Source organism: Leucopleurus acutus (genome assembly GCF_964270905.1).
Source record: "Leucopleurus acutus genome assembly, chromosome: 8".
Taxonomy (NCBI): domain Eukaryota; kingdom Metazoa; phylum Chordata; class Mammalia; order Artiodactyla; family Delphinidae; genus Leucopleurus; species Leucopleurus acutus.
This window is the reverse complement of record NC_139151.1, coordinates 57,302,560-57,327,896: the sequence shown is the minus strand read 5'-3', so window position 1 is coordinate 57,327,896 and position 25,337 is coordinate 57,302,560. Positions and strand designations below refer to the sequence as shown.

At 42.8% G+C, this 25,337-nt stretch overlaps 1 protein-coding gene across 1 annotated transcript in view; it reads right to left on the bottom strand.

The window, feature by feature from the left end:
* XRRA1 (X-ray radiation resistance associated 1) overlaps positions 1–25,337 on the bottom strand; it is a gene marked incomplete at both ends in the record, with an annotated part of 99,597 nt that overhangs the window by 59,641 nt on the left and 14,619 nt on the right. The window contains 5 exons of the mRNA XM_082845121.1: positions 9,067–9,200; positions 14,418–14,515; positions 17,614–17,686; positions 18,877–18,948; positions 22,022–22,203. Of these exons, the coding sequence (XP_082701247.1) occupies positions 9,067–9,200; positions 14,418–14,515; positions 17,614–17,686; positions 18,877–18,948; positions 22,022–22,203 (559 nt within the window). The remainder of the gene's footprint in view (positions 1–9,066; positions 9,201–14,417; positions 14,516–17,613; positions 17,687–18,876; positions 18,949–22,021; positions 22,204–25,337) is intronic.

Genomic DNA, 25,337 nt, shown 5'->3' with positions numbered 1-25,337 from the left:
TAAAACTCCAGAGACAGAAACTGAGCACAAGAAGCCACTTTTGCCTTAAGGATATTTGCTGATCTTATACAAAGGCAGGCATGTAATTGGAGACGCCCCACATGAATCTGGGATCCTAAAGAGAGGTACCCTCAGGAGAGAGTGAACCAGAACTAAACCCATTCCCCTCATCCCACAACCAGGGGAAAAGTGCCTTGGAGTGAACAGAGAAGGGGAGGGGCGAGGGCAGGCTGGTCCTCTTGAAAACTCTAGCCCAAATTTGGATTGTCAGAGTGTTTCCTAAAATATCCAGCTAGTTTAGTTTATTTTAAAATGGTTCCATACCAGGCACCTAGGCACCTGGCCAAAATAAATGGAAAAGCTTTGGGTCCTGCAGACTAAATAACGTGAGGCAACTCTCCCCTAAGTATAAATTCTAAAATCCAGACAAAATAGATACATTAAAAATAATCTTCTTTAAGACATCTGGGAACTAACAAGCTGTGAAAAGTTGGGGGACCAAGATTTAGAAGGAGGAGGAAACCCAAAGGGATTCATGTACCATTTGGGGCCACTTTTCCCCTACAGCTCCCTGCTAACTACAGAAGTGGATGAGAGGCTAAGAAGCTGAGCAGAGATTCTGACAACCTTGTTAGCCCAGGAGGCCAAAAATTGGAGTCCAGGGTGTGCCACAGAAAGGGAGCCCTAATCAACTGCCCCTGTTTTAAGTTAGGGCAGTGGAGGACTAAATCCTAGGAAGAAGTGTGAACTAGAAACAGTGTGTTCCTTGCAGGGATTGAAGACTAGCTTCAACCAACTTCAATTTCTGTAAATGAATTAAGACGATTTGGAATTATTGGTGATCTATAAAACCAAAAACTCTAGATCTGGTGAGGAAAAAAAGTGATTTGAGTTGCCTGAAGGGAGAGTCATGGTCTCTCATTCAGTTCCTGACTATTTACATTTAAATTAAAACTAATTAAACTTAATAAAATGAAATATTCAGCTCCTCAGTCACACTAACCACATTTCAAGTGCTCAATATGACTAGTGGCTACCATACTGGACAATGCAGATATAGAACATTTCCAATATTACAGAAAGTTCTAGTGAACAATGCTTTCAAGAATTACTAGTTACTAGAAAATATCTACAGATTGGTGTTAATGTCTGGGGATATGAAAGGCATGGGTGGCCCACCATGCAAAGTGGGGGATTGTGAAGATCTGATGGGAGAATGGAAATTTAGCCTGTGAATAGACCCAGTGAAGTCACAAACCTACTGTGTGGTTATATCCCCAGTTCCTGAATGTATAAACAGACATACTAAGCAACTGACAGAATAACCACACTTGTTTTACTGACCAAAAAAGCAAGGGCTATTATAATAGGAGGGGCCAAATTGAAGCCCTAGGAATTTTGCTTCCAAAACAGTAAACCAAAAATAATTCCACAACCCAGAGGTAATTGCAGAGATTACTGCAAACACTAAACACTGGAAAGGGATAAGGATAATGAGCCCTATGACATCCCTGTTTAACTTGTTTATTTGGCTTGTACAGAAGACGGGTCTTGAGTAATTACTGTAGATTACTATCAACTCAATCAAGTGGTGATTCCAATTTCAGCTGCTGTTCCATATGTAGACTCTTCTAACTGTAGCACATTAACACAGCCCCTAACACTTGTGATACAGCTAAGGACATGCCAGATGTTTCTTTCTCTTTATCAATGAACAAGAACTACCAGAAGCCATATGCTCTCGCCTGACAGGGACAGCAGTATACCTTTGTTCTCTTCTTTGGGGGCTACATCAACTCTTTAGCCCTATTATAATCTATTGCACAGGGATCTTGATTATTTTGGTATTCCACAGAACACCATGTTGATTGGAGCTGATGGGCAGGAAATTCAAATACCTCAGATGCCTCAGTATGGAGTGTGCCACAGGATGGAGGTAAACCTTGTAAAAATTCAAGGAACTGACACCTTGATTAATTTCCTTGATGTCCCGGTATCTGGAGCATGTTGGAATATACCTCCAATGTGAAAGACACCTTTCACCACCTGCTACTAAGAAAAAGGCACAAAGCTTTGTTGGCCTTTTCTGATTTGGGCAGCTACGCATAAAACATTTGTGCTATTCTGCTCCATTTACTGAGGCTGCCAGTTTTGTGTGGGATCCAGAGCAAGGCAAGGCTCTGCAACAAGTCCAACTGCCATGCAAGCTGCTTTTTGGGCATTATATCTTTGGCCAAGGGTATTGGGTGTTATTACTCGGTAGGTCCAGCTGTGCTGTAAATGTCTTAAGGCTGCATAGATAGGGTTACCATACATCCTGGTTTTCAAGGACAGTCTGAGTTTTCACCTGTTATCCCAAAATAATTAATAGTGGTACTTTTCCCCCTCAACTATGTCTTGGTTTGGATGATAAATTAATGGTTGCTCATTCTATGAATAGAGCCTTTTAAAGGCACCAATTACAGAAACATTTTTGAGCAAAGTTATGCTCTATTCTGCAGACAACTATTTTCCTTATGAAAAACAGTTTCTGGCTTACTACCGCATGTTGGTAGAGACTGAACACCTGACCATGGGACACCAAGGCGACCATGCCTCCTGAGCTGTTCAACATGAACTGAATGTGCAGAACTCCCTCATCAAATGAAAGCAACATTGGAGATCAGGCTCAAGCAAACCTGGAAAAGTTGCATGAACTAATATTGCTTAGATTCCTGTGATACCTACTCCTGCTGTACTGTTACTTCTCCATCAACCCATAACAAACGTCCTATGACCATGGGGTGTAGGAGAAAAATCTGCAGCTAGGTTTACAAATGATTTTGCATGATATACTGATACTAACCAAAACCAGACTGTTGCAGGATTATAACTCCATACAAAGGTGGCTCTGAAAGACAGGCGAGGAGAAATCCTCCTAATATGTAAAACCTAGAGCAACATATCTGATTGTTCATTTTCCTTGGTTGGCGAGATAGCCAGAAGTACAGGTCTATGCTGATTCATGGGCAGTGGTTTAGCTGAAGAGTCAAAGTTTGGAAAAAATAATGTAAAACTGCTGACAGGGAGGTCTGAGGGGAAATCATGTGAACAGACCTCTCAGGATGAAAAGGATGTGTAAGGACTATTTCTATCCCATGTGAATGCTCCCAAAGACTTCCACTGCAGAGGAGACTCTCAGTGATCAGGTGGACAAGATGACCCATTCCATGAATGTCAGTTGGATACCCTGGTGCTTGCAAAATGGCCTTGGCAGCAGGGAAGGAGGCTACACACTCACCCTCAACAAAGCACATCTGCCTACCACCCCTGCCGAGCACCCGCAGAGGCCAATGCTGAGCCCCTAACATGGCACCATTTCTGGGAGGATTAGCCAGTCACCCAGTAGGAGGAGGACTACAGTGCACACCTGCCTTCATAAAAAGGGCAGTGATTTTTTTTCTTACTGAAATAAATATGTATTTGAGATATGGATTTTCCATCCCTGACCATAATGTTCTGCCAGCATCACAATCTGTGGACTTCAAGAATGTCTTATGCATTATTCTGGTAGCGCATATAACATTGCTTCTAACCATGGAACACAATTCATGGCAAAGAAGTACAAGAATGGGCTCACATACATGGAGTTTAATTTTTTACCATATACTCCATCACGCAGAAGAAGCTGACCTAATAGAATGTCAAGATAGTCTTTTGACAACTTATTTATTGCACTAGCTAGCAAACTACCCACTGTGAGGTTTGGGTGTGGACTTACAGGATGGAGTGTCACACAAACTAGCAACCAAGACTGATGCTGTTTTTCTCACAACCAGAGCATAAGGGCCTAGGAATGAATGAATGAAAATGAAAGCAGCTCCTCTTATAATTATACACAACAATCCACTTGCAGCTTGTAATTCCTGCAACTTTGAGCTCTTGAGTTAGAGGTTTTAGTTTCCTAGGGAGGAATACTTTTACAGGGGACACAAGAATAGTTCCACTTAACTGGAAATTAAGTTCACTACTGGCCACTTGGGCTGCTCATTCCACTGAATCAACAGGCAGGAAAACAGGGGTTTATGATATTGGCTAGGTAACTGATATTGACTATCAACAATAGGTATGACGGCTGCCATACCTTGAGGGCAAAAAGGAATATGTTTGGAATCCAGGGAATTATCTGGTGTTCTTTTTTTTAATCATCTTTAATTTCTTTCATCAGTGTCTTACAGTTTTCTGCAAACAGGTCTTTTGTCTCCCTAGGTAGATTTATTCCTCGGTATTTTATTCTTTTTGTTGCAATGGTAAATGGGAGTGTTTCCTTAATATCTCTTTCAGATTGTTCATCATTAGTGTATAGGAATGCAAGAGATTTCTGTCCATTAATTTTATATCCTGCAACTTTACCAAATTCATTGATTAGCTCTAGTAGTTTTCTGGCGGCATCTTTAGGATTCTCTATGTATAGTATCATGTCATCTGCAAACAGTGACAGTTTTACTTCTTCTTTTCCAATTTGTATTCCTTTTATTTCTTTTTCTTCTCTGATTGCCGTGGCTAGGACTTCCAAAACTATGTTGAATAAGCGTGGCGAGAGTGGACATCCTTGTCTTGTTCCTGATCTTAGACGAAATGCTTTCAGTTTTTCACCATTGAGAATGATGTTTGCTGTGGGTTTGTCGTATAAGGCCTTTATTATGTTGAGGTAGGTTCCCTCTATGCCCACTTTCTGGAGAGTTTTTATCCCTCTATGCCCACTTTCTGGAGTGTTGAATTATGTCAAAAGCTTTTACTGCATCTATTGAGATGCTCATATGGTTTTTATTCTTCAATTTGTTAATATGGTGTATCACATTGATTGATTTTCGTATATTGAAGAATCCTTGCATCCCTGGGATAAATCCCACTTGATCACAGTGTATGATCCTTTTAATGTGTTGTTGGATTCTGTTTGCTAGTATTTTGTTGAGGATTTTTGCATCTATATTCATCAGGGGTATTGGTCTGTAATTTTCTATTTTTGTAGTCTCTTTGTCTGGGTTTGGTATCAGGGTGATCGTGGCCTCATAGAATGAGTTTGGGAGTGTTCCTTCCTCTGTAATTTCTTGGAAGAGTTTGAGAAGGATGGGTGTTAGCTCTTCTCTAAATGTTTGATAGAATTCACCTGTGAAGCCATCTGGTCCTGGACTTTTGTTGGAAGATTTTTAATCACAGTTTCAATTTCATTACTTGTGATTGGTCTGTTCATATTTCCTATTTCTTCCTCGTTCAGTCTTAGAAGGTTATACCTTTCTAAGAATTTGTCCATTTCTTCCAGGTTGTCCATTTTGTTGGCATAGAGTTGCTTCTAGTAGTCTCTTAGGATGCTTTGTATTTCTGCCGTGTCTGTTGTAACTTCTCCTCTTTCATTTCTAATTTTATTGATTTGAGTCCTCTCCCTCTTTTTCTTGATGAGTTTGGCTAATGGTTCATCAATTTTGTTTATCTTCTCAAAGAACAAGCTTTTAGTTTTATTGATCTTTGCTATTGTTTTCTTTGTTTCTATTTCATTTATTTCTGCTCTGCTCTTTATGATTTCTTTCCTTCTGCTAACTTTGGGTTTTGTTTGTTCTTCTTTCTCTAGTTCCTTTAGGTGTAAGGTTAGATTGTTTATTTGAGATTTTTCTTGTTTCTTGAGGTAGGGTTGTATAGCTATAAACTTCCCTCTTAGAACTGCTTTTGCTGCATCCCATAGGTTTTGGATCTTCATGTTTTCATTGTCATTTGTCTCTATTTTTTGATTTCCTCTTTGATTTCTTCAGTGATCTCTTGGTTATGTAGTAACATATTGTTTAGCCTCCATGTGTTTGTGTTTTTTACGTTTTGTTCCCTTTAATTCATTTCTAATCTCATAGCATTGTGGTCAGAAAAGATGCTTGATATGATTTCAATTTTCTTAAATTTACTGAGGCTTGATCTGTGACCCAAGAAGTGATCTATCCTGGAGAATGTTCTCTGTGCACTTGAGAAGAAAGTGTAATCTGCTGTTTTTGGATGGAATGTCCTATAAATATCAATTATATCTATCTGGTCTATTGTGTCATTTAAAGCTTCTGTTTCCTTATTTATTTTCATTTTGGAGGATCCGTCCATTGGTGTAAGTGAGGTGTTAAAGTCCCTCACTATTATTGTGTTACTGTCAATTTCCTCTTTTAGAGCTGTTAGCAGTTGCCTTATGTATTGAGGTGCTCCTATGTTGGGTGCATATATAATTGTTATATCTTCTTCTTGGATTGATCCCTTGATCATTATGTAGTGTCCTTCCTTGTCTCTTGTAACATTCTTTATTTTAAAGTCTATTTTATCCGATATGAGTATTGCTACTCCAGCTTTCTTTTGATTTCCATTTGCATGGAATATCTTTTTCCATCCCCTCACTTTCAGTTTGTATGTGTCCCTAGGTCTGAAGTGGGTCTTTTGTAGACAGCAAATATATGGGTCTTGTTTTTGTATCCATTCAGCAAGCCTGTGTCTTTTGGTTGGAGCATTTAATCCATTCACGTTTAAGGTAATTATCGATATGTATGTTCCTGTGACCATTTTCTTAATTGTTCTGGGTTTGTTTTTGTAGGTCCTTTTCTTCTCTTGTGTTTCCCACTTAGAGAAGTTCCTCTAGCATTTGTTGTAGAGCTGGTTTGGCGGTGCTGAATTCTCTTAGCTTTTGCTTGTCTGTAAAGCTTTTGATTTCTCCTTCGAATCTGAATGAGATCCTTTCCGGGTAGAGTAATCTTGGTTGTAGGTTCCTCCCTTTCATCACTTTAAGTATATCATGCCACTCCCTTGTAGCTTGTAGAGTTTCTGCTGAGAAATCAGCTGTTAACTTTATGGGAGTTCCCTTGTATGTTATTTGTCATTTTTCCCTTGCTGCTTTCAATAATTTTTCTTTGTATTTAATTTTTGCCAATTTGATTACTATGTGTCTTGGCGTGTTTCTCCTTGGGTTTATCCTGTATGGAACTTGCTGCGCTTCCTGGAATTGGGTGGCTATTTACTTTCCCATGTTACGGAAGTTTTTGACTATAATCTCTTCAAATATTTTCTCGGGTCCTTTCTCTCTCTCTTCTCCTTCTGGGACCCCTATAATGCCAATGTTGTTGTGTTTAATGTTGTCCCAGAGGTCTCTTAGGCTGTCTTCATTTCTTTTCATTCTTTTTTCTTTATTCTGTTCCACAGCAGTGAATTCCACTATTCTGTCTTCCAGGTCACTTATCCATTCTTCTGCCTCAGTTATTCTGCTATTGATTCCTTCTAGTGCAGTTTTCATTTCAGTTATTGTATTGTTCATCTCTGTTTGTTCTTTAATTCTTCTAGGTCTTTGTTAAACATTTCTTGCATCGTCTCAATCTTTACCTCCATTCTTTTTCCGAGGTCCTGGATCATCTTCACTATCATTATTCTGAATTCTTTTTCTGGAAGGTTGCCTATCTCCACTTCACTTAGTTTTTTTTCTGGGGTTTTATCTTGTTCCTTCATCTGGTACATAGCCCTCTGCCTTTTCATCTTGTCTATCTTTCTGTGAATGTGGTTTTTGTTCCACAGGCTGCAGGATTGTAGTTCTTCTTGCTTCTCTGGTGTTCTTCTTAAAAGGGTCATATCCATCAGTCAAAGCTGATGGAATTTTTGCAAGATGAACAGAGTTTTGGAGCAGGATGATGGTGATGGTTGCACAACAATGTGAATGTACTTAATGTCACTGAACTGTACACTTACAAATGGTTAATATGGGAAGGCTTCTCATAGGGAAAAGAGGACGGTCTGAGATAGCCCTTGGAATATGTACAGAATCTACATAAGAAGAGAATGTAATGGTCGTAAGCAGGGTCTCTGGAGTCAGATGGACTTGGTTCAGATTCTGCCACTTATTAGCTTTGTAACTCTGGTTGAGTTATGTAACCTATCTGTGCCTCAATTTCCTCATCTATAAAATGAGGATAATAATAGGGCACTTACCTCATAGGGTTGTGAGGATTAAATGAGTTAGTATATGTTTAGTGTGACAGAAGAGTGTTGTCTGACACATAGTAAGCATTACACACGTATCGTTATTATTTTTTTTAAATTTAAATTTTTAGTTAAGTATAGTTACAATATTGTATTAGTTTCAGGTGTACAACATAGTAATTTGATATTTTTATAAATTATACTCCACATAAAGTTATTATACAATATTGGCTATTTTCTCTGTGCTGTACATTACATCCTTATATCTTATTTGTTTTTGTTTTTTTTTACATCTTTACTGAAGTATAATTGCTTTACAATGTTGTGTTAGTTTCTGCTGTATAACAAAGTGAATCAGCTATGCATATACATACATCCCCATATCCCCTCACTATTGCGTCTCCCTCCCCCACTCCACCCCACCTCTCTAGGTGGACACAAAGCACTGAGCTGATCTCCCTGTGCTATGTGGCTGCTTCCCACTAGTTATCTATTTTGTATTTGGTATTTTATATTTTGTTATATATGTCCATGCCACTCTCTCTCTTCATCCCAGCTTACCCTTCCCCCTCAGAACCTTTTTTTTTTTTTTTAGATTCCATATATATGTGTTAGCATACGGTATTTGTTTTTCTCTTTCTGACTTACTTCACTCTGTATGACAGACTCATTGCTATTATTAAGCGAGGAAAGACCAGTACATTCTGGCCAGAAGGCATGGCTCAGCAAATGTGCAGAATGGGAATATGCAAATCTTATTTAGAGGGTTCCTGAAGGGGAATAGTCTGGCAAGAGCAATAGCCACAACTTACCAGTGACCGATCAGAGGGAGGGAAAGTGACTCTCCAGACACCGGCGTCTCTCCTAATAGCACAGAGGAGTGTGGGACACGCAGCTGAGGCCTCCCGAACCTTTGGGGCTCTGTTCCCACCAGTGCCTTTTCTGGGAGCTTCAGTAGGTGGCATTCTACCTGCTTTGAGCACTCACAGCCTGTCCTTACAGACCTTTTGAGCTGCTTTGGACTATTTCTTTGGACACATGTACCCAGACAAAGGCTCAGGAGGGAAACACATGGGACAGACTCTGGGATGTAGAACTTACCGCTCTGCGACAGCCAAATTGGGTGGCAGGGAGGTGAGCCCATTGCCTGTGAGGAGCAGGACACGGAGGTGTGGCAGAAGCCCCAGATCACAGATGGCCTCTGCAGTGAGGCTGTTGAAGGAAAGGTCCAGGAACTATGGCACAAAGATATAAGATGGGGAAATAGAAGCACTACTCGTGACAATGATGCTCATACATGAGGTGGGAGCTGGATTTTTTTTTTTTTTTTAACCTTCCAGGAGGGCCCATCGCCCACAGGCTAAAACCCTCCTGACTCTCAGGATTAACTTTCAAGGTCTACTAGAGTCATTCTACTATGTCCAACCTATTTGCCAGCCTCAGCCCCCATACTGCATACCTTTGTTTACCCCATGGTGCTGGCCAAAGTGACTGCTCCCCATTCCTTGCCACACCCCATGTAGAGATCTTTGCTTGAGCTTTTCACTCAGGAATGCCCTTTCTCCATGTATCTGAATCCAAGTCCTAAAAGGCCAGTTCAAAAGCTGCCTCCTTATAAAACCTTTCTTAATTCCCCAGCCAGATGGAATCTCTCCCTCCTGACTTTGAGTGCTTTATCTAGACTGTTCTGAGGTTACTGCTCACAGTCAGCCAGGTAACTGTGATAACTGGACATAAGCCTGAGGAATAAGGTACTGGTACATGGATGTGCTGAGCAGGTGCTGGCACACAGTGGTGGACTAGGCTATAAACTCTCTGAGGTGAAGCACCTTGTCACTGTATCGATGTATCCTTATAATCTAGCATAGTACCTGGCACATAGTAGATGCACATTAAAAAACCAGCTGAAATGAACTGGCTTATTAGGACAATGACCCAAACTGACACCTCATCATAAAGCACTTTCTAACTAGCCATCTAGATTCATGAGACAGTTGACTTGAGTTAGGAGACCAGTCAGGAAACTGAGTTTCTCTCTGCAAAGACAAAGGCAACTGTGATAAATTGTATCACCCCAGTCTCTGGTCTCCCTCTTCTAGAAGAGCCTCTCTGGACACTCACTTTAGCTCTTATGTACAAGTCTGCTCCCTTCCCTCTCCCTCTGTAATAGGGAAGAACCTTTGTACTCTATCACAAGTTAATCACTAAAGGAATGTTGCCTATAAGCTTAAATTATACGTAATGGCCCATCTCTGGGAACCCCACCTCCCAGGTAATGAGCATTAAGCTAAAATACCTTTATCTCACAGGAAACATCCTGACCAGGCCCACCTGTGAATGACTGCAGGAAGGAAGAAATTAACACCTCCCCTCCGGAGGCTGACCAGAACCAGGAAATGTTAGACTTTACTCCCTCCTCTTTTAGTATAAAAGAAGCCTGAATTCTAACTCAGGCAAGATGGTTCTTTGGGACACTAGACCACCATCTTCTTGGTCTGCTGAGTTTCCAAATGAAGTCGCTATTCCTTGCCCTAACACCTTATCTCTCAATTTATTGGCTTGCTGTGTGGCAAGCAGTACTCGGTAATACCTCCACCAACACACACCCATAGACGCCTACTGAATGGGGCCAGTTTCCGCATCTTATCCCACTGATGCAGGGACAAGGTTTCTGGTCTGCCACTTCAGTGAAATACAGTCAGTCACACATACACAACTGACTGCAGGTCATTGCTGGAGGAGGACTGGGTTTGGTACTCCACTTTAGTACTTAATTGACAGGCTCTGTAGACCTGGGTTTAAGTCCTGGCTAATTGTGTGATCTTGGGCAAATTATCAATACTTAACCAAGTTTCCTTATCTATAAAGTGGAAATAATAATGGATTTTTATGAGGAATTATGTAGGTAAAGCCTTTAGCATGAAGCCTAGTGCACCATAAATGCTTAATGTTGGCTGTCATGGTCATCACAATCCCTTCATTCAAGGCCCCTATACTGAAGGCTTACTTTGAACCAGTCCCTGCCCTGTGTGAGCTCACAGCCTAGTTGGGCAGCTAGATACATATATGTGTCTGTTTAAGTAGCAATGCTGCTGGGATAGATGTTTGAGCTCCACCAGGGGGTCCAGACGGGCTTCACAGAGCAGGTGATGCTTAAGCTGTCCTCAGAGACTAGTCGGTATTCACCAAATCGTTAAGGGCAAAAAGACATACAGCACAGCAAGTGGCATGTATAGAAGCCAGGAGGCAGCCTTCCTTATTCTGAGAACTGCAAATGGTTTGGGTATGACTAGAGTCCATGGTATACAGAGGGCTTGATAGGACTGCACAGGCCATGAAAGATGCCCAGCACCAAAGGAATGCCGAGTTCATGCTGCCATCAGTAAATTCCAAGTTTTGAGAGTTCACACAAATGGGTGATCCCACTTGGCAGGGGCAGAGAGAGAAGCCTTCAAGGATGAAGACCTGGAAAGCTGGCTTGGATAAACATAGATAAAGATGGGGATCATTCTCTCCTTCATACACATATGTGGACAGTCAGCAATGGATTCTACCTCAATATCTCTCATACTTGTTTCTTCCAATTCATGATTTATACAGCAGCCATGCCACACTGGTTTTTCTAAAATACAGTTCAGACCCTATTACTCCTCAGTTCCAAATCCTTCAATGGACCCCTGTTATCCATAGGACAAGATTCAAAGTCCCTCTAAGGCTCTCTACAGTCTCTCTTCCGTTAGCTCGCCAGGCTCATCTATCACCACACTCTATGGTGTCTCACTCCATTCCAACCATACTGGGCTGTTCCATCAGTGTTCTAGCTCAGAAATTGGCAAACAAAGGCCTGTAAGCCAAATCCAGCCTGCTGCCTGTTTTGTATGGCCTGTGAGCTAAGAATGCTTTGTACATTTTTAAATGGTTAGGAAAAAAGCACAAAAAGAATAACATTGTATGAAAATTATGTAAAATTCAAATTTCAGCATCATAAAGTTTTATGGGAACACAGCCCTGTCCCTTTGCTTACATATTGTCTACAACTGCTTTCCTTCTACAACAGCAGAGTGGACTAGTTATGACAGTTATGACTAGTTATGACTGTACGGACCGCAAAGTCTAGAATATTCACCGTCTGGCCTCCTACCGAAAAAGTTTGCTGACCCTTGCTCTGGCTGCTTTGGCTATTTCATGTCAGGTCCAAATCTGCTCTCTATGGAAGTAAGGGCAGCTCAAAGAAACGAACAGTCTTAGAACTGCAGGTCGCAGAATTTCACAGCTGGCCCAGAATTTACAGAGGGGGAAACCTAAGTTCCAGAGAGGTAAGTTATTTGGCTGAGGAGGTATGGCAAAGTAGTGGCAGACCAAGACTAGAAACGAGGTCTCCTGACTTTCAGGGCAGAGCTCCAGCTGACTCTTTTTCAGGCCCGTATGCAGAGAATCAAATCATGACAAAGCTGTTTTCCTAAACTGACTCCTGAAGAGTTCTACTCTGGGTGACAGCCTTTCTGGCAAACAAGGACAGAAGATTCCTAACTTGGATGCTGCATCTGCTGAGTCACATCAAGTTTTATTACACATCAAAGTATTCACTGCCATGAGCTGCAAATTCAGGACATTTGACAGGTTTATCCTTTTTCTTAGAGAACCCTTTCAAACCACAGAGAGATGAAAACAAATGACTGGCCAGGAGATTTCCTCTTCTCATTTGTGTTCTGCATCTTGACTTTGGTCTGCTCTCTTATGTAAATAAATTCCCTTGGGTAGGGCTGGTCTGCTGGATAAATAATCTTCATCAGTTGTTATCAAACTATGAAATAGGGCCTCCCAAAAGTCCATTATGATCAACCAGTAAGTCAGCTGTGGGGTCAGAGCCTGTAGTCATGTCCCCTTCCTGTGGCCCACTGGCACTTGAAGTAGGGGTTTGAAATGGTAAGGATGAGGAAGGTAGGATGCCTGGCACAATGCATGATATATAGAAGCTCAATAACTACTTTTATAAGAAGCAAAATAAAAAATTAATGGAAACTTACAATAAGCTCCCAGGCCTGTAGGTGAGGGAAGTGGCTCCCTGTATCTCTAGAGCATCTGGAACCAGTTTCCCACTGTCTATAATAAACTCTGGTATTGTGCTAGGTTTTAAACCTAGCACAAAATTGCATCAGTTGTGAATTTACTCTCTCCCTCTCCCTGTATTATTGGACCTTCAAGAGCTTTGCTTCCTGGATAAGCATGAGGACCACTCCTGTCAGAAATCATAGTAAAGCACTGTTATCCTCAATATGGCTGGAAACCACGGAGAAAAGGTACCATTACATTCAGTATAGCATGCTTTAAAAATGCAAGGACTTATAATCCATTTTAGGAAGATTACCATCCCAAGCGGTTAAAACTTCTTAAAACTTTGGCATGTAAAGGGCATCAACTCTTAAAAGTTCAGTTTTGTGGAAGCTCTCTCTCTGGCCAGACCAGGTTAAATGAGGTTTTTATGAAGAATGGCCGATTCTGGACGTTTGTAGATTAAATAATTTAAGTTACCAGCTCTTTGGGGTAAACCCCAAGGCTCATGACATGCAGATATTTTGCTGAGGTGTGACTCTGAAGCTCTTCTAGAAGGCCAACATGTGGGGAAGAGCCCATTACTTAGTGTGTGAGCCTGGCCAGATGCCCGCCCCACACCTCAAGCCAGCTCTACTGTTCTCTACTCTCCATGTATGCAGACTCCCAGGTGGTGACAAAAGCTTTGTTTCTTTGCGAAAAATGATCCTAAAGTTTTCATGGATGTTGAAGAGGTGATTAACTTGAAGTATGAGAACATGTATAGAAAATGCGTGACGATAGGAAATTTAATTTAGGAGAAAGCCAAGAGTGCAAAGTTTTTTGTATTTGTGAATACAAAACAGCTGTGGATGTATAGAACTTATAGCAGCCCTACTTTATTTCACACTCATCCCTGGGCCTATGGCCCAGGGTCTATGGCCCATAACCTTATCCGAGCTCATTAGAACCAATCTGGCTCACTCATACCAGGATGGGTCTCTGGAATCGGTCCATAACGCCTCTAGTTCAGCGGGTCCAATTTGCTGTGCCTAGCACTTAACCTCCATGGCTCAACCCCCACTGGATCCAGATCTCCCCTCAAATTCTCCTTCCTACAGTACTCTATTCAAAATCACTCCTCTGCACAGACTCTCTTGGACCTTTGGCATTTATTTTCCAAGACCACGCCCCGTGGCCATAAGTATAATATATTCTCACCCACTGGCCACCACCTCCACCAGCCCCACTCACTTATTACCACCACCAACACCACCAGCCACCCCAGAGGAACACCCTGAAGCAAGGTGGCTATAAAGGCCCAGAGAGCCCCTTCTCAACAGTTTTAATCAGTAGACTCCTTACACCCATTCCTTACAGGGATACCGGTGGGCACCAAAAACTCCCTACCTCCAACTTACTTCCAAGGACTTAAAATCTCCATCCTTCACGTAGACTGTTTTGATGCCATTAAATGCGAGCTCCAGTTCCTTTAAGACTGGAAATGTGTGAAATGCCTCTACAAGGGGAGGAGAAAGAGAGAAACGGTGGCTTGTGAAGGACGTAAGAGAAAGATATTAACAGTGGTCATTTACTGGGTTCCCACTGCGTTAGGCCAGACACTGTGTAAAGTGCTTTACATACATGGACATTAAATCTCTAAAAACCCTGAAAAATAGGGATTACTACTTCCATTCCACTGCTGAAGAAACCAAGGCTTAGCTAGGCTAAGTGATTTGCTAGAAATAGAATTGCTGGTAAGTGGAAGGGCCAAGGACTGAATCTAAGCCTAATTCCAAAGCCCATTTAAAAAATGATCTTTATTATTTCTGGTTATAAAAGTGAAACATTCCCACCAAAAAGCTTTAAAAAACATAGAAACATAAAAGTTCCTTTTAATCTCAACACCTAGAGGTAACTATTCAAAGCTTCATGTACAATACCCCAGACTTTTTCTCATGTGTATACTGACACACACACACACACACACACACACACACACTTCTTTTTACAAAAAGGGAATCATACTACACACGTACTGTGACTTGCTTTTTTCCCTTAACAATATGACTTAAAGATTGTTCCAAGTCAAAACAAATAGATCTGCATAATGTCTGAATTATGTTCTGTTGTATAGACATACCCTATTTTAGTTAACCATTCCCCTAGTGATAGTTGCTAGACTATCTGGATAAAAGGTTAAGAACACTCTTCCCCTTCTGCTGGAGAACTGGACCTTGGGTTAACTTTTCTAGCCTTCTTCCTTTGGTAACATGAAACAAATGGTATAGTCACTGTGTTATTAGGCAATATTGCTATGGTAAAAATAACCCCAGGTTAGTAAACCACATCTGGACTAGGAGAAACTATAAATGAACTATAACAATCTCAAGGGGGCACTATAACTTTGAGTGTCTCTGTGTGTGGTGATGCCTATAACTGGACATGTCCTTTGCAGGAACTCTGGGAGCCATGTCTATGGAGTGTTACAACAGCTATCTGATCCCATGGGGAACAAGGTTTCTAAGCCAGAGTGGCTCCTGCATCCACCCAATGAGAGTTTCATTGTTTTGGCCCTGAGCTAGGGGCCACAGAGAATGGCTCATGGATGGCTACATGAACAGCAGTGAGGATTCCACTGAAGAGGAACTGCTGATGCTGTGCTGCTGGCATACTGTGTGGAATTACTCAGAGCCTTCTAAGTGAACCTGGTGTCAAGTGTGGCCTATGGTGGTTTTGTGAGTTGGAATGTTCTGTAGAGCCTAATAGAAAGATGTGCTTTCAGGATGTTTCCAATGAACATCCTTGTACAAGTGTGTTTCTGGAGAATAAATTCCTGGGAGTGGAACTACCAGACGATGTTAAGAGACATCGCCAAACTACCTTCCAAAGATATTGCACCAATTTATTACACTTGATTATGAGAGCACCCATTTCCCTACCAATGCTGGCAGTCATCAGTCCTTCTCATTTTTGTCAATATTTGATAGGCAGAAAATAGTACTTGGATGCTATTTTATTTACTAGTGAGGATGAGCATCTTTTCATATGCCTGTTGCCTGTTTTTCAAGCCCATGCTCCTGACAGACCATGCTGTTTCCTCAAGGGCAGGGACTTCGTCACATGCTTCTTTAAAAACACCCCTCAACCTCAATGCACTCAAAACTAATTCATCTTATTTCTCCCTAAACCTGCCTCTCCTGTAGTCTGTCTGTCTCAGTAAATCCTCTTGGTTCCTCCCTTTCTCTACATGCCCATTAGTTACCAAGTCTGGTTATTTCTACCTCCTCTTGAATCTCTCTCTGTCTCTCTCAATCCCCTCCACCCTTACTGCCACAGCCCTGGTTGAGGCCTCACCTCCTCTCTCCTGGAAAAATGAAACCATCTTCCAGGTTTCCTGGCTTCCATCTTATAATCCACGCTCCTCACAGCCACCACTGAGCCTCTCTATTTCAAAGCCTTCCAAGGCTCTCTTTTGCCTGCAGGATTAAGTCCAAGTCACCCAGGGCCCCTGATAATATAGCCCTTGCCCACCTTTCTAGTCTCCATTCTCCCCTACCTATATACCCTGCACACATACAAAGCTTCCTCAGGGCCCCTGATCACTGCTCCGTTGGCCTGAAATGCCTTCTCACCTTCTAATTCCTGAGTCACTCCTATTCGTGTTTTAGGTCTCAGCCTACATACTCTTCTTCTCAGAAGTTTCCTCTGACACTCTAGGCCCGGTTGATGGCCTGGTTGATTTTCTGATTCCCTCTATCATGGCACTGACCGTATACCCTGCTATAACTGAGCTCACCAGAACAGGAACTGGACACACTGATTTCTAAAAGCCAAGCAGTCATATAGTCCTGACACCCAGCAGGGGTCGCTGTGGATCTGCTGACTAAACAAGAAGGCTTTACAGTCCTACAGGAGCTTTCAGGGACTTAACAATTTCTTACATGCAGTCCCTTGGTATCTGCAGGGGATTGGGTCCACCGCTCCCACCCTAACGCCCACCTCCACCACCATCCTGCATCACCACCATGGACACCAAAATCATGGATGCTCAAGTCCCCTGTATAAAATGATGCAGTGTTTGCATATAACCTGTGCCCAGGCTCCTGTATACTTTAAATCATCTCTAGGTTACCAATGATACCTAACATAATGTAAATGCTCCGTAAATTGTAAATACAATGTATATGCTACATAAGTAGTTGCCAGTGCATGGCAAACGCAAGTTTTGCTTTTTGGAACTTTCCGGAATTTTTTTTTCAAATATTTTCCATCCATATTTGGTTGAATCTGTGGATGTGGAATCCACAGATATGGAGGGCTGACTGTACTTATCTCATCTGAGTCTACAAGGTATCCTGCCTTGGGGAGGAAAAAAGGAAGGGCATTATCTCCATTTACAGTTAGAGAAGCAGGAGCTCACAGAGAAATGTTCTGAGTAGGCAGTGCCAGCTCTGGACTGGAATCAGGTCTGTGTGTTCTCCCTCACCCAGCCTACTGCACTCCAAAAAAAGGGATGCGTGGCCAGTCACAGGTGGACTGACAGGCAAGTTCTAACACGAGAGACTGGCTGTGACAGCCAAGAGGCAGAAGGTAGTTTTCAGGAAGAAAACTTACCTAGAGGCAGTAGGTTTTCTGAGGCATTGATGTAAATCACAGAATTAAAATGCTTGAAGTCCTTTTCCTTAGCCTGTGAGAAGGCATTTCAAAGAACACAAGATTAGTTCCCTGCCTGCAGGCCTTGCTGAAGCTCCAGAGCTGCTGGCAGAAGGAGCAAAGACCTCAAGGGGTAAGAACAAGAGCAGATACTTGTTAAAGGCAGGAAGGTCTTTTCTGCTTCTTTTTTTTCTATTATGAAATAATTCAAATGTTCATAAAAGTATAGTGAATGTTACTCTGAAGGCCCGAGTAACCACTATCCAGCTTTAATAAATCCCAATATTTTGCTGTCTTTGCTTCAAATCTCCTTAAAGAAACAGAACACTACAGAGAGTTGACCACCACCACTCCCCCTAACGTATCCATCCCCAATCATACTCTTCTCCCTCTCTCCCACAGATAACAGCTACCCTGAATTGGCGATTATCACTCCCATACCTGTTTTATACTTGTATTACATGTATGTGTATCCATAAACCATAAATACAGTGTTATTTACATGTTATAAAACTTTATATCAAATGCCATCATACTGTAGATATCATGCTGCAACCTGCCTTCTTCACTCAACACTGTGTGTTTGAGATTTACTTGTGTTGAGACACATAGATCTTTTTAGATTTACTTATGTTGATACATTTTAACTGCTATGTGGCATTATATAAGCAATCTCTCTTTATATGCCATGGAAAGCCTACAAACCGAAAACATATGCCATATGTGGTATACAGCAATACACTGGCTAATGGTAGGCCACAAATCTAGCTCCAAGCTACCTATTAGCCAGTGCAAAGAAAGAAACATGACTCATTACATAAGTCACAGAGTCTGCGAGTTGAGAACAAACCAGCATCTTGGGAGAACCACTACCACTCCTGGCACTAAAACCTGAGAGAAATTTCTCCTGTAGGCTCTTCTGATGGGAACTCAGTGTCATACAATGAATCACACCCCAATAAAATTCTATGCACATTCAAACCACTTCCAAAAGGCTATTTATTTCCTTTAACTCACTTCACATGGGATAATGGCAACACCAAATATATAGCAAAATATTGTGTCTGTGAATGTTGTTCCCACCCAGTGAGTCCCTGTCTGACCCTCCCCCTCCCTATGACCAGATTCCCAGTCCCCAAGGACTCTGGAAGTACAATGGTCCAACAGCTAGGAGCTACCTCAGGTCTGGCTCACCCCAATCACACCTCTGCTGGCTGGCCTTACCTTGGAGAACTTCAGGCCGCTCACGTTAATGGTGCATAGGTCGGACGGATTCTTTACACAGTGGTGCTTCAGCTGGAACACAGTGCAGACAATCAGCGTCAAGGCCCCAACAAAGCTTATGTAATTGGCCAAGACAACAAATGACTCCCTGTTGAGGAGGGCAGCCTGGCACAGTGGAAAGAGCATGGGCTTCGGAGCTGCTCAGAATCAAGCTGCCACCTCAGCTCTCCCACCTCTGTTTCCCATCTGTAAGGTGGGGATGGAAACATTGACTTTACGTGGTTCTTAGGAACAAACTTTCTCCTAATCCTAACTGAACTCTTTGACATAACTATGATGATGTCTCTTCATAAATGAGAAAAGCAAGGCTAAAAGAGATAAAGTGACTTCCCTAAGGTCCCACAGCTAGTAAGTGATAGATCTATGATTTGAATCCAAATCTGTAATCACTAAACACTATGCTCTTAGGACTACCATACGTTGCTCTTCACAATTAAAAAGTCAGAAGAAAATCTCAGCTTTGGAGTTTCTATTTCTGTTTAGTCAAACCCCATTCTTTTTTTCAGTTAATCATTTAGTTATGGTACCTTTTATGTTTAGGCATGGAACTAGGAATTTAAAAGACAATGTATAAGAAGCAGAAATATTCCATGCCTTCTGAAAGCTTAAAACTGCATGGAAGCCAAGGAGCAAGCAAGTATTTATAAACGTGATAATATTTTAAAGGAGAAATTCAAGATGCTATGGGAGACAGTAACAGGAGGTCCTAACCTCAGTGTGGAAGTGAGGAAATACTCACTTGAGGAAGTAATATTTCAGCTGATACCTAAGTGCTAAGTAGGAGTTGGTCCCATGAAAGTGGGTAGCAGGGGTCATGAAAATTATCAAGGCAGGTGAAAGAAAGCAAGGTGCTTTGAGAGAATGAAAAACAAAGTAAGGCTAGGGAGGCAGTCTTTAGATCATTTGTGTCCATGTTGGCTCTGTAAAGGAGCGTGGATTTTGTCCTATAGTCAATGGAAATCTGTCAGAGGTTTTTTGGCAGGGGGCTAATAGAAATTTTATAAAAATTGCTATGTCTGACACACGCAGAAAGGATGAGAAGACAGGAAAGGGTGGTGAGAGACCACTGTACTAGACATTGTTAACTGGCTTCTCTAGAGCCACTTTTCTACTTCTTCCTTGTTAAAGAACCCCAATATCATTCACATTTCTCTGAGTGGATATATCCTTCAACTCCAGCTCCACAGGCTAAGTCTTGACTTTGTCTAATCCAGTCATGGTGGTCATGTTCCCCTAACCATTGACTGTTGGGATTTGTGATACAGGTTTGGCCAAGGAGACGCTGGCTGCTGGGGGTGGGACGCCAGTTCTGGGAAGTTCTTACCTTTAAAACTCGATATAAGACAGTGACAATCCCTTTTCTACCTCTGGACATCATCCTTTAAATGTGATGACCAGAGTTCAGCAGCCATCTCAGGATCATGAAGGCAATCAGCCCAAGAGGACAAGCTAATGTGCCAAGGATAGAAAAGCAGAGAGATGGAGGAACCTGGGACTTGGAAGAAGTCATTAAACCAATGAATTAACCTACCCTAGAATAACAATGCCTCTGGCTTCTTTTCATGTGAAACAAAAGCATGCTAGTTGGTTCAAACTATAATAGTTAGGAAGTTACTGAATTAGTCCAATAAAAGATGATGGTAGCCGAGATTAGGGTGGTGGCAGGGCAGATGAAGAGAAGAATACAGATTTGACAACTAATGAAAGTACCAGGGCTTGGTAATGGCAGGGATGAGGGTGGTGAGGGAGAGGCACGTGCCAAGGATAACCCCAAGTTACTTGCTCGGTGACTGGGTAGATAGTATTGAGACCATCATTGAGACCATGCATTGAACACTAGAAAAGAGGTGTTTCGGGGACTTGGAGTAAGGGGACTGGTGTAGAAGGTCAATATGAAGTGCCAGTGAAACGTTCATATCCAATAGGCGGGTAGGTACCCCATTACTCTGAAAAACATCCTTGATGCTTCTGCTATCCAAAGTGGCAACATGGGTAACAAGCTATCTCAATTAATGGGGGATGTACATGTTGAAAACAAAGGGGAAAAGAAGAGTCCTATGGGAAGTGTTTCTGCCCCTCCTCAGTACTGTTGCTTCAGTCTTCCTCATTCCCAGTGAGAAGTGGACCTAATAATCAAAGAAATTCCACAGGACTCTGCAAAAAGCTTATACTATCCACCTTGAGCGGAGATGTAACCAGCTGCCTCCTTGAAGCTCTCTTTCAGCATCTGATCTGTGCAGAAACCTATCTCTTGGGAACCATAAGCAAAGCCTGGGTACAAAGTAGGCTGCCAGGGAGTTCTTCTTAGGGAGCTATGAGCACTGGACTGCACATGAACATTGGTTTACAAAATGTGTCTTTCTTTGCAAAGCCACTGCAGCGTTGCAGAGAGCAGATGTGAAATTACCTGGCTGGTCTCTAACACAGCCACCCCAGTGACCTTTGTAAAGCCTGCCCCAGACACTGGGTATATCTAGTCGGCATCCCTGGCTTTCAGCCAGACACTAAACCAAAGGACAAAGGTTGTGGTATGTGGGGCCTCCCCAATCCCCCTGCTCCTAGAGAGATCTCCCCAGAGCAGAGGAGGAATCTTTATACTCTACTAGGTGCTAGAATACAATTTTTCAATTTACTGTTCCCCCTGATCTACTGCTTTGCCTCTCTGGCTCAATTAAGACTTTTTACCTGATAAAATATAAAGGCACAGCCTTTGCAATCGGTAGACCAGAGTTCTAATTCTGAGTAGTTCTAATCCTGGGTAAACCAGACTCCTAATTACTAGCTGAGGGACCTTGGCCAAGGCAAATTACTTCTTGGGTCCTCAGTTTTCTCATCTGCACAATGGCAACAACATAATAGGGATGATAATACCTATCTCATAAGGTGGATGTAAAGAAAGCTTTACATATAAAGAAAGCTCTGGGTCCCTTCATCATCCTGGCTATACTCAATTTGCCAAGATCACTCTAATAGTTTGGGGTGGATTGGGGTAACTGTACCAGAGGGAAGCAGGGCAAGTCCTTGCCCCCCACCAAGACAGTCGTCAGCTGGTGCTGCCAGCCTTTCAGGATGCATTTACTCTCACCAGAAAAGCCTGGTCCAGCACGTGTCCCGGAGTGTCCACTTGGTTTTCCTGTCGAGACCCTTTCTTTCCTCCAACCTCAAAAGAAACCTTCTGGCTTTCCTGACCTTCGGCTCGTGCTTCAACCACACCCCTGGGCTTCTTCTTGAGGCTACATTTCCGAGCCACTAACCAGTGTCCTCGGCCTGTTGAGAAGATCAGAACAGTGACAAGGAGCAAACTCCTCCAAAGCCACAACTTGTGCACTTACAGAATGTTTATCTTTAATACTAAAACAAAAATTAGCTCCTCATTACCTAATATGCACCAGATACCGTGCTGCAGCTGGGGAGGGGGAGCGTCTATATACCTGTCTTATTTAATTGGCCCCCAACCCCAAACCCAGTGAAGACATGCTACTGCCCCCATTTTACAGACAAAAAGGCTAAGACTCAAAGTGTAGAATGACTTGCCCAATTCCTTCCTCCACATTTTTGCCTCCAAACTCTAATTGTTCCTTCAAGATTGTAGATAAAATATTTCCTATTCTGTGAAGCCTTCCCTGACTCTCCTCAGCAGAGCTGATCATTTTTTCCTGAGCCAGCTAGTTACTGCCCCATTTGTCATCTCTTGGGTAAAGGTAAAGCCCGTTGTGTGACACCAACTCAGTGGGCTACATCTTCCCAGAACTTACCCTGGATTCTATCATTATACAGCAAAAGTTGCATTAGGAGCTCAGGATAAGAAAGTGAGAGGACAGCTGATATTTTTTAAAGACCCAATAATACATGCTCACTGTAGAACGAACTGGAAAATGTATGTTAAGTAAAAAGAAGAATATGAGGTTTACTAGTAAGCCCACCTAACAAAAATCATGACAACGTTCTGGAATCTGTTCTCTCCTTCATCACTAGTTTATTCATTGTAATCTGTAATTATTGTATTTGTTCGCTTGTTTACTGTCTGTCTTGCCCTCTAGAGTGGAAGCTCCATGAGAGCACAGACTTTGATTCACTCATCTCAGTATTCCCAAGGCCTGCACAGAGCTTACCACACTGTGAGTGTTGCTGAACTTACCCTGAGCCACAGCTCTCACCCACAATCATCCATTCAGGCCTTTTCTGAGCATCTACTTTGCGCCAGGAGCTGGGGCTATGGAGAAGGATACACGGAGGATTCGAAGGAGCTCAATAACGTAAAGGGTGCTGTGAAGCCCAGAGCGGGGAGCTACCAGCCTAGGGCATGAGCTAGATCTTGTATGTTGGAAGTTGACTAGGTGGAGATGGAAAAACCAAAGATTGGGACTGCACAGAAGAACAGCACAGAGCTGTGGGAACCAGCTTGGTGCCCCTGACCACTGGCTCTCTGCCTGCATAGCCCGCTACCCCTGCCTCAAGGGCTTGCCTTCACTCACCTGACCACTGCTGCTAATCCTGCGTCTTGGATGCAGCTCCCATCCTACGTCTGACATGAGCCAGTTCCTATTCCCATCCTGGGACTGACAGCCCAGGCACTCATTTCCCAGGGCTGCCCCCATCTGGGCCATGGACCTTTGTCCTATCCCAATAGCCCAAACTCCTAGAGCCTCCAGCCAGAGTTGGTGCCAAAACTGCCAAGACAGCCAGGAAGGAAGGCCTGGAGTGTGTGGGGAGATAGACCTGAGGGAAAAGAGATGAGGCTGGAGAGGTCAGCAGAGTCAGATCTCAGCCAGAATAAGAAGTTTGGGTTTTAATGGGGTAGGCTTTTAGCAGGAAGAGTATTCATGGGAAGGTTTTTTTCCCCTGTAACTTTTCATTTTGAGATAATTTCAGACTTCCCGAAAAGCTATAAAAATAATAGAGTTCCTGTACAGCTTTCACCCAGGTTCCCTAATGTTAACATCTTACATAATCATAATACAATGGTTAAAACCAAGAAATTAACACTGGCATAATATTAGTAACGAATCTACAGCCTTTCTTTGATTTTTGTCAGTTTTCTCACTAATGTTCTCTTTCTGTTCCAGGATCCAATCCAAGATCTCACATTTCATTTAGTTGTCACATCTGCTTAGTTTCCCCCAAACTGTGACAGTTCTGTAGTCTCTATTTTTCTTGTGTGATCTTGACACTTTTGAAGAGTACTAGTCAACTGCTTTATCAAATGTCCCTCAATTTGAGTTTGTTTGATGTTTTCCCATAATTAGACTAAGGCCTTGCAGTTTGGCAAGAAGTGATGCTGTGCCCTCCTCAGCACAAAATGTCAGGGCATACGTGATGTCAATATGTCTTATTACTGGTGATGTTTATTTTGATCACTCGGCCAAGGTGGTATCGGCTTAGTTTCTCTTAGTTTTTCTTAGTTACTAAGAAGTCCCTTTCTAATAAATAAAGATAGCTCAAGACTATACAAATATCCTGCTTCTCATCATACTTTGACCCACTAATCCTAGCATCTGTGATGATTAATTTTGTGTCAACTTGGCTAGACTATGGTAAGCAGTTAGTCAATCAAACACTAATCTAGGTGTTGCTGTGAAGGTATATTGTAGATGTGGCTAACATCCACAACCAGTTGACTTTAAGTAAAGGAGACTATCCTTGATAATGTGTGGGTCTCACCCACTCACTTGAAAGACCTTAAAAGCAAATACACCTCCGGGGAAAGACAGCGGAAGAGTAAGACGGAGATCACCTTCCTCCCCCCAGATACACCAGAAATACATCTACACGTGGAACAACTCCTACAGAACACCTACTGAACGCTGGCAGAAGACCTCAGACCTCCCAAAAGGCAAGAAACTCCCCATGTACCTGGGTAGGGCAAAAGAAAAAAAGAAAAAAGAGACAAAAGAATAGGGACGGGACCTGCACCAGTGGGAGGGAACTGTGAAGGAGGAAAGGTTTCCACACACTAGGAAGCCCCTTCGCGGGCGGAGACTGCGGGTGGCGGAGGGGGGGAGCTTCGGAGCCGAGCCGTGGAAAAGAGCGCAGCAACAGGGGTGCGGGGGGCAAAGCGGGGAGATTCCCGCACAGAGGATCGGTGCCTGCTCACCCGCCGGGGCGGGCGGGGCTGGGAGCTGAGGCTTGGGCTTCGGTCGGTCGGAGCGCAGGGAGAGGACTGGGGTTGGCGGAGTGAACACAGCCTGAAGAGGTTAGTGCACCACGGCTAGCCGGGAGGGAGTCCGGGAAAAGGGCTGGAGGTGCCGAAGACACAAGAGACTTTTTCTTCCCTCTTTGTTTCCTGGTGCGCGAGGAGAGGGGATTAAGAGCGCTGCTTAAAGGAGCTCCAGAGACGGGTGCGAGCCGCGGCTAAAAGCGCGGACCCCAGAGACGGGCAGGAGGCGCTAAGGCTGCTGCTG